This window comes from Malaya genurostris, chromosome 2 (assembly GCF_030247185.1).
Source record: "Malaya genurostris strain Urasoe2022 chromosome 2, Malgen_1.1, whole genome shotgun sequence".
Classification (NCBI taxonomy): Eukaryota; Metazoa; Arthropoda; class Insecta; order Diptera; family Culicidae; genus Malaya; species Malaya genurostris.
The window spans coordinates 74,047,728-74,058,242 of NC_080571.1; the positions used below are offsets into that span (position 1 = coordinate 74,047,728).

Consider the following 10,515-nt stretch of genomic DNA (forward strand, 5'->3'; position numbering starts at 1 on the left):
CAGTTTCAATTCTGGTTTCCACTTAGCAAATATTACTATTGTGAAACATATGAAACAAGAAACTTGTTGCAAATCATACAAGAAAAGAGCGCTTTTCCAATCGCATAATCGTTGCGAGAAGAGTTAATGAATTCAGTACTAGAACAATGTTTGCTACTTGGGGAAGTTCATAGCCTTGCAGATATTTTTTGCGACCGTACTTAACGGCGGATATGAAAACAGTTCAGACTGCGAAGTTGTTTTTTTAATTTTATTTTTTGGTTAGAGAGTAGATATCGACATTACTTCGTATCGCGTAAGACGTTGTTGTTCGATTTATGACGATCGAGTGATATCTTGCCAGTATTACGGCTGTCTATTGCAAAAAAAAACAGAACACAATGAATTAATTACATGAATTGAGAACGAACCTCCCGGCAGCCGGCTGTTCGGAGTTTTACGAGTTTCGGAAGAAATTTCGTATTTTAGATGAACGCACATAATAACACAAAACGCGATAAAATTGCAACGTATTATCGGTAGCCGACTACCCATAGCAATAAACACATGATTATATTATAAGTAATAAGTAGATCACATTATCTACCAAGAAAAATCCTGATCATTTCCTCGCCCCACTAACACCACTACTTTCCTGTGACATTTGTGGAGATGCAGAGAATTTCTTGGTTCCTAGTGGCAACAATTGTTGAACTAACATTCCTTCTTTTCCCATATTGACCTGCATGGGTGTGGCCATCTACGTTATTGATCAGTCCATGTTATAAGTCATGTTTGCTATGTTGAGCATGATCTACGACTCCTCTAGAATTATGCATTTGATTCAATATGAAATTTTAAACGGTTTCTGATCAATCGCGAGAAACTCACGGGCGGTCAACTAAGCTAAGTTTGTCAGTTGATGAATTTCATCTACACCCTTCCCCGGTTCCGGATATACCGGAAATGACAGTTGAAAACTCTGAAAAAGATAGTCACTTCGATTTCTCTGGGATAATTGAAAGAATTCGAACGAACGATCTTATTACTTCTTAGGTTGCAACGAAAATTGTATTCATAACCGACTTCCGGTTCCGGAGCTATGGGGTGAAGAGTGTTGAAAATTTCAAGCCTTAAGACCATCGTCCAAGTACCATGCGCGCGAGTGGTTTTAGGAATATTTTCGATGGAAATTTTGAAAAACTTGCCTCAACCAAAAACACACAGACCTTTGAAAAACTTCTATCTATCTGCAGGGCAAAAATGGCTGAAAAATTCGGAAGATTTTCCGAGTGCTATCAAAAATAGCTCTGGAAAATGAAATCTCTTAATTTAAAATAACGATTAAAAATACCTAAAAATTGGTTTCAACTGGTCCAATATATTGGTCTTGTCCAGATGAATTTATTTAGCTATTATAATCCTGAAAATAGTAAATCCCAATATCAGTACAAAACCCCTAGTATCAGAACCTAAATCGGCCAGAATGAGTCAATAACTCGTTTTCGTTCGGTATGTCAGTAAGAGGACTACATCTCGGTGCAAAACAATAAGGTGTTTCACTGTACTATGCGACGCCTGTTCAAAATTTACTCTGTACGCAATTGAATTAACACTTAGTTTCAATTGCTGAACGCAGGTACCCAAAAAGTAAAAATTGGATTCGATTATATCTATGATTAAGAAAAACCGGGGTAGAATATATATTATTAAATTGTTTCATTTCGTTTGGTTTGATAAATTGTATATATTTTTGTTGTTGCGAATATTGCTATGGATACTTTTTGACCGCACTTAGCGAGTAGATATCAATAATTTGGAATTGTGTAATTCCTAAAATCTAAGATGGTGGCTTTCGGTTTGTTGATATTCTTCCAAATCGCCATACAATTCATGTTTCTGGAGCGGGTTTGACAAAGAAATTTTTGAGATAGTTGTCATTTTCATTTTTATCTTCAATTTAGAAATCCTAGATGATCACAAGCGAATTGTTGCTTATTTTTCAAGTTAGAATGAATTTGGTGGTGAGCACAATTCGTTCGTGTCCGTTGTCGCCATTTTTTTTCAAGTAGCGATTCTTCAGCAAAGCTATCATATCTCATTACAAACTTGAATTATGTTGTAATTGGTATTATCAACAGCATATTTTGTATCGTATGACGCGAAAATGATAGCATTATAAAGGAGCACGTATCCACCGGGTGACGCAAATCGAGCCTACACATTTTCTTACTGAACAGACTGTTTGGATACTTGATTTAGTGTTTATATTAAAAACTAGGAATCTTTAAAATGGTTGGTGTTTGGATTCACTAGGAGAGCTATAGTACCTATTACTTTTCTCTGGACAGGATCAGCCAAGATGCCGTATGGAATTCGGCGGGACAAACAACCTGGAATAAATCCACATCGTTTTTCATCGTCCATAGTATTGCTTGTCTTTCAAGATTATAAATTGAATGAATGATTGCTGTCAACTATCCCGAAGATCTGTTAATTTTACAATGTTAATAACAGAAATAACATATATGAGTATATTGAATAAATAGTATGAAATAGTATGAGCAGTAAAGTTTTCATTCTCTCCGATAGCATTTAATGTTTTCCCCTAAGTTTTCACGAATAAGAACTTTGAATCAAGACTTTCCGGGACTTCAGTAACGGATGTTGCTGAAACGTTTACTTGGAAAGTCCATGAGTTTTGTGGTTCATCCGAGCATCTTGAAATGGGATCCTAAGTCGCGCGCGAATACTACTATTAATGAAATATATACTAACAAATATTCTTCTTCAGTGACACTTGTGAAATGCGCAACAGTATATACGGCCTCTTGTAACAAATGTTGGACTAACATCCCTTCTCATTCCTTAGTCAATCTACGTTCGGGCCTGGCCGGCGCCGGTGCTGATCAATGAATTCTGGGTTTACCAGAAGATGTGCATTAGAGGATGATTTTGCGGTTCCAAGTCTGAATTCTCTGTACAATTTCAGCTAACTCCGACCAGTAACGGAGTAGCAACCAGGGGTAGTCGCTCAAGTTCAAGCTCAAGCTTAAGAATGAATTTGAAAATTTCGTTTCTTGTCTTATCGTAGTTGCTCGAGTCTCCTGCACAACCCTGTAGTTTTTTCCTCTCATTTGTTCCGTAATATTTAATTGTATAGTAAAATATGTTTATCGTTTGTACTTAAATATGCACCAGTTACAGTTCAGGAAGGGAAGCAGTAAAATGCAAAATTCACAGAATCAATCAATTACCACGAACGATTATTGATATTCGGAAGTGTGAAGCAAGTATGTTAGCTTTGTTCATAGTCATAGTCTCTGACATTACCCGTTGCCGATTTGATGCTCTATTGAGTCCATAGAATCAATACTTTGTTCGGTTTTTTAACGATATCAAACTAACTGGAGATTATAAGAGGAGAAAGAATATGAAATCATAGAGCCATAGTACTCAAGGAAGAGAAAGGATGTGAAGAATAAAGTGCGGAAAAGTGAGACGTGACAAGGGCAAACGACCTTTGCCTTTACTTTCTGACATATCAGAGACTCGGATGACTCGTATCGCTAAGATGCCTAAGTTCGACTCCTCTGGTAGAAGGTAATAGTTTAGATACGAGAAGCCTTCTGCTTACTTAAATGACCCTTGTCACGTCTCACTTTTCCGCACTTTATTCTTCACATTCTTTCTCTTCCTTGAGTACTATGGCTCTATGATTTCATATTCTTTCTCCTCTTATAATCTCCAGTTAGTTTGATATCGTTAAAAAACCGAAAAAAGGAAAAAATACTGACAGACCAGAAGTCATATATAAAAAAGTAAAAAAAAACATAGAATCAATTTACATTTTGGAAATTTCCAGTGAGCGTAGAATGGCTCAGTATAAAACTTTATAAATTTATAGACTATTGCAAATTCGATGCTTTTTTACTAGTTAACCAATAGCTCATTGAATTGGATTGTTTTGCAAAAAAAAATTTCTTTTAGTTTAGCTCTCTGAAAGAGTCCAAAATTATACAATTTTTATTGTTTCGCTAATTGATAAAGCATCGATTTTGCAATAGACAAAAAAATTTCCAATTTTCCAATTTAGCCACCCTACACTAAAAATGTTCAAAATAATCCCCTTAGAATTGCTATTGATCGGTTTATGTACCGTAAAAAAATATTGTTTTCTATGTCGATCACCCTTCGTTCATCGATAATTTCAAAACCAGAATATGACTACTGAAATCTACAATTCATCGTATCGAAAGGAATTCATTCGTTTTTCGTTGATAGTGATCCTGCCGAAGAGTTTGAAACAAATTGCTTCGCCGAGCAGATATGGAAAAAACATCAGCATTCTGTTCGCAATTTACCAGCCTAGAGTCGAATCGGTCTAATACTAATACACAACTTTTGTAAACGAATTCTTAAGCATTTTGCCCCACACAACTCGGATCATGTGGCCTTCAAAAACATGAGAGGTTAGTTTTGACGATTTTTCCATAAAATTGCAAATACATCATTTGTATTTAAACTAATTTTAGAAAAACGAAGGATTGGTAATGGAGTTCGTTGGTTACATAAACGAAATCATCTTCCTCTCTCTAGAAAATTACTCTGGAACGAAGACCAAAAATTACATATAACAGACACATTATTAATTTTTGGTTATTTTTTCCTGACATGATTGGACTATTGTTACCAAAATTTTATAGTAATCTACTGTCATGACAGACTACTAGTTTCATTAACATTTCTGTGCAAAAAAATGGTATCTTCTGAGAAAATCAAGAGGTGCATTTTGTCTCGGGGTACATTTTACCCCTTCTTCCCCTAATTTAAAATTTTAATTTTTACACTAAACTCCCTAACCGAAACCAGAAGTCGGATTCAGATGAAATTCAGCAGTTTCGTGGAGGACTATATGACCATTCATTTGAATCTAAGTTTGTGAACGGTTCAGCCAACTCCAAGAAAAGTTACTGCAAAAAAATGTTACATACACACATACGCATATACACACATACATTTTGTGTACTCGACGAACTGAGTCGAATGGTTTAATGAAACTCGGCCCTCTGAGGCTCGGTTCAAAAGTCGGTTTTCACAATCATTACATAACCTTTCTATATGAGAAAGGTGAAAAATTAAATTAAAATCGATTTCAATCAATCATGTGCTTGTTGTAGAGTAGAGACTGTCCCAGAAGGTATGAACGCACTTTGATTTCGCTGTAAATATTTCACAAGTGTTAGATATTCAAATTATATTCGATATACTGATAATATTAGACTACAACAACAGAATATTATTCTCAACATTTGCTACTTAGCCATTGTAGACTAGCTGGCGCACCTTCTTGCGAACGTTCCTCATTAAATTCCGTACAGACTTCTTCGCGACAAGTTTTGAAACTTTTTTCCAATCTTTTTCGAACTGTTGAATGGTTTCGGCTGCCGAGACATGTTTCCTAAGATGTGCCTTCGTTAATGCCCAAAATTCCCCAATTGGTCGAAGTTGTGGGCAATTTGGTGGATTCATGTCTTTTGGGACGAAAGTGTCATTTTTGGTAGTATACCATTCTACCGTTGATTTCGAGTAGTGACAAGAAGCAAGATCTGGCCAGAAGACAACAGGATTCTTGTTGCTTCGAATCATGGGTAGAAGTCGTTTTTGTAAACATTCCTTCATGTATATTTCGCTGTTCATTGAAGCAGTGGTGATGAAGGGAATATTACCGCAGCTACAAATTGCTTGCCAGATCATAGCTTTCTTACCAATTTTTTCGACTTTAATCGATGTGTCGGACTTGTTTAACACTTGCCCTTCTCGCACCGTATAATATTGTGGTTCCGGCAAGGATTTGTAATCGAGTTTCACGTAGGTTTCATCGTCCATAATTATGCAGTTCAAATTTCCAGCAAGAATCGTATTGTACAGCTTTCGAATCCTCGGCCTGATCGATGCTTCTTATTTCGGACTACGTTTTGGTTGTTTCTGCTTCTTATAGGTTCGAAGATTCAAACGTTCTTTAGCACGAAGATCATTTGACTTCGAAGTGCATATGGCAAGCAATATCAAATACTTCGAAACGAATTTCAGGTGCTTTTTCCATTTAAAACGAACATCCTTAGCAGTATTTCTGTTAATGCAACTAAGGTAAGGGCTCCCTATTTCATCTCATTTGTAAGAACGTCGCCTCAAAACCCCGATTTAGCCACTAAAATCACTATAATTTTTTCTGCTTCATTCGCTTTGCTCCACTTTGAGAATTGATTCACATTTCTTGAAAATTTAACTAATATTCATGAAACAACTAAAAATACTTATTATGTGTTTACTACTCTGCTCCTAATTTCATCTCAATGGATTTTTATCCATCCTATCGTTGATCCTTTATTCATCTTATAAATTAGCAATGGCGACAGCAATCAAAACAAAATATTCCACTATTACACTCTCAGGTTAAAAATGTCAGAATTCTACTTAAAAACGGCCTAATGCCAACTATGAGACAACACACGATATTTTTAGAAACAGTTTGAAATCATTTCAACGTTTAAAAAATTTTCGGTCGTTTCCGTTACTTTTCGCTTTAAATTTAAAATTTTATTGCGAAGTTAATTTGGTGAACTTTAAATAAGACCAAAAACGGAAAATTGTTACTATTTAGGCGTTAGCCCTTCTTAAAACAAAATGCAGAGTAAGAGATGCCATTTATACAGATTTATCTGTATTGTATAGATTTTCGCGTTCGCATATTGATTTAAATTAATGTACAGATTTTATACAGATTTCCTAAATTTAATACAGATTTGTACAGGTTCATAAAAAGTGAGAAGTAAAAAATTAGACCTTTCTCTCTGAGTATATATTAGTATTTGATTGCAGTGATTCTTTAAAAGTACATTAATCAACGTTGAAGTAGAAATCTTTTATGCAGATAATTGATTATGATTAACACAACGTTATGTTGACTTCACTTCACAACGTTATGTTGACGTATAACGGAATGAAATCAGTGCTACTAGATTTGTCACAATGGTTATTTCAATAGTATTTAACACGCTATTTCTGGTAATATTCGAAGCCGAAACAGTTTGATTGAAATATAAATATCAACAATATAATTATACTAATTTCACGGATACCAAAAACATACCTTTTGATGATAATTTGAAGAAGAAAAACAATTTTTTTTTGTAACATTATGAGATAACTTGGCAACTTTGCGAAACCAAATGAGATGAAAACAAAGCGCAATCAAGTGAATTAAGTAAAAAACTTTCATCTCATATTTTTGAAGACTTTTATTGCTTGTCAGGTAATTTTTGAAGTTTTTAATCGTTAACTAAACAAGTGTCAAGTGAAAATTACTAATTATGAAGTCATCCAGCATTCAATAGTAGTGTAATGGTGCGAAATAGTGATCATGTTTTGAGACGAATCGATTAGTAGATAATCAGAAACATGACGAACTGTAAATCTTGAGACGAAAATGTGTCCTAAATTAAAAAGTGAGTTTATTTTAGATGACAAAAACGATCACCGAAGAATTTAAAACCATTTCTTTCAATGGGAAAGTGTGACAATAGCTTGTATAATCATTTTAAAACATTTCACAGTTTGGTTCAGGTAGATTGTAAAATATTATTCATGTTCAAAGTAATGAGGTGACGGGATGAGATCGAAATAGGAGCTCAGATGAAATAGGGAGCCGTTACCCTACGTAAAATTTGCTCTGTTTTAAATCAATGTAAGTGCGATGCAACATTTATATTTCGTTAGCAGTTTCATGTTGAGTTTGTGGTAGTATTTTTATAGTGATTCATTTTTAGAAGTGATTGAAAGGGTTTTTTGCGCTCGTTCTATGCTTGCAAAATTATAAATAGGCATGGAATAGGCATGAACACTGGAAATCGCGTCATATTCTATTTTATCATATAATCAATCAAGAAGGTAGTCGAGAAATGCCGTTAACCTATAGCGAGGTATTCCAGGTTTTATCATAGCTCAAGAGTCACTTCCAGTGATTGCACTAGTGGCCTGCCATCGTCATCTTATCTTATCACAAGTACCGTCGTGATGTATCGGACAAGGGCGGATCTCACCTGAAGCAATTAGGCATCCACACACGCCATACCGAACCAGCTAGATTTAGTTATTTGTTTGGATTGACCGTAGGAAGTTGTTTGCGGTGTGTGATATGACTATTCGGTGGCGCTATGGCTTATATTTGGCATTGTTTACAGCCGCTCAGGTGACTGTGGGAACTGCCACCTCCGCCGTACCCGAAACGCGTCGTGAACTAGATTCAGAGTGGATTCAAATACCGACGGCTTCCGGTGAGATGATTTGGATCCCACGACGTGCGGTGGAAATGCAGGCTCGCTTCAGGCCAGCATTTGCTGAAGAGGACGTGGAGTTTGTGTTCTATTCACGAAGCCTGAGTTCCGACGGACAAACGTTTAGGTTGAGTTCTCTTGAAGAACTAGATGAGGAGGTGTTTCTAAGTTCGCGACCTACACGAGTTGTGATTCATGGTTGGCTCAACAACCGGAACTCACCGATGAGTGTGAACATTCGTGATGCCTATCTGATCGGTTGGGACTTGAATGTGATTGTAGTTGATTGGTCGAAATGTGCCAATTGGTTGAACTATATTAGTGTTACCTCTTGCGTCAGAGTGGTTGGTAATGCACTATCTAAATTGCTGGATAATTTACAGAACTCCAGAGGACTGTCACTGAACGATGTTTACCTGATCGGTCATAGCCTAGGAGCTCATGCAGCCGGAATAGCTGGGAAATCCTGTCGAGATATTTCTACTATTATTGCTTTGGATCCGGCTCTTCCACTGTTTTCGATTCATAACCCGGAAAACCGAGTGGATGTTGAGGATGCAGAGTATGTGGAAGTTATTCATACCAGTGGAGGTTTGCTGGGTTTCTTGGAACCGGTCGGTACGGCGGACTACTATCCTAATGGAGGCCAGAAACAACCGGGCTGTGGACTAAATTTGGCAGGTATTGTTGATTTTCCACTTTTATTCGTTTGAAATTAAACTTTATGAGAACAAGATGAGTTGTACCGAAGCTTTGATTTTGTTTTCTTCCAGGAATTTGTGCTCACTCTCGTGCTTGGCAGCTGTTCGTAGAAACCCTAATGGAACCGGAAGAAAACTTGCTGGCTGAACCAATCTACACCATTCCACGTCTCCCGGTGGAGGAGAAAAGCGATTCCGGAAGAAGATCTAAAATGGGAGGAGAACCATCCAGCCAAGCAAACGGTTTGTTCTACATCGACACGAACGATCGGAGTCCATATTTTGGAACCAATCAAAAGTCAAACGAAACGAATTAAAAAAAAGCTATAGCTCATTTTCGGTCTAGTCTATTACCTATAGATAAATAGTGAGGTGTACAAAATTTCGACAGAATGGACGATTCGGTTCGCTTAGCAGTTTCGAGACGGCTGCTGTGAGTGATGTAGAAAAACAAAATCGGTAACCAATTCGAAAACCCCAAAGAGGAGACAGTATGACGCCTATTGTATCTGCTTAGTAAACCAAGAAAATTCCCACCAGCCAAGTGCTCCATTTTATGGCTTACCACCAGTAAAGCGGCGATCATAAAAACGATAAATGGTGAATAAATCTTTCGGCTTATGTTTTTCTATGCTGTCGATGGCCGCCTGTTCAGTTGACTGTAGACTGGTAGAGAGGCTCACGGTCGATCGGTGATCTGTTTTGTGTGCCTCGAATTGATTTATTCTTAGACGTAAAACAACATCATAATTTGATTTCAAGTTAAATAGCTCCAGTATTTCAAGTTAAAATGCTTCATTTCTCGTATTGAGCAAACAGCGGCATGCTCGGAGCCATTTTTCTCCCGATTGTCAAAAACACAAACCGTAACGAATCATGTTGTACCGCAGAATTGATCTACATGCGCTGGTGGTTTAGTTGTCTGCTTTGTTAGCATATTTAGCATAATAGATATCAAATGAATAAAGAAGGATGACAGAGATTTTCGTGTCTGAATGAATTATCTTCCAGATGACCTATTGTTTAATTTTTATGGAGGCCAAAAATGTTGCAATGCTTGTAGTTTAGCAAGCAGTCTATTACACTTCAAATTGTATAAGCTTATTAGACGAGGCAAGAGGTGTCTGATGTTGGTATGAAATGATATTACATCTTGACCGATTCCGGAAATTAACAGCAAAACAGATGACAACAAGAATTAACTACTTCCGATTTTAATGAATATTACACGTCTTCAATACGGAAAACCATTCGTTTTGCATGGGTACGGGATTCGAATCAAGAATTTTTTTTTTTAATGGGAGAAGATGTTTTTTGCATGCACTTTCTTCAAAACGTTGCAACTAGAAAACTGTAAATCGTACCCCCCGGTGAACGACCAAAAGGTTAAAGCCGGGGTAAAATAAATGATATTAATAATAATAATGTAAATCGTACAAACTCCTGAGTAAATACACACTGAACAAAAAGTTGAACACTTTTTGAAAAATTGAAAAACT

General features: G+C 36.5%; 1 protein-coding gene across 1 annotated transcript; it reads left to right on the plus strand.

Moving 5' to 3' along the window:
* Window positions 1-8,010: 8,010 nt before the first annotated feature.
* On the plus strand, window positions 8,011-9,625 carry LOC131432482 (phospholipase A1-like). The gene is made up of 2 exons (XM_058598787.1): window positions 8,011-8,996; window positions 9,089-9,625. Exons 1-2 carry the CDS (start codon window positions 8,177-8,179, stop codon window positions 9,331-9,333), a joined length of 1,065 nt encoding a protein of 354 aa, XP_058454770.1. The 5' UTR covers window positions 8,011-8,176; the 3' UTR covers window positions 9,334-9,625.
* The last annotated feature ends 890 nt before the right edge of the window (window positions 9,626-10,515 follow it).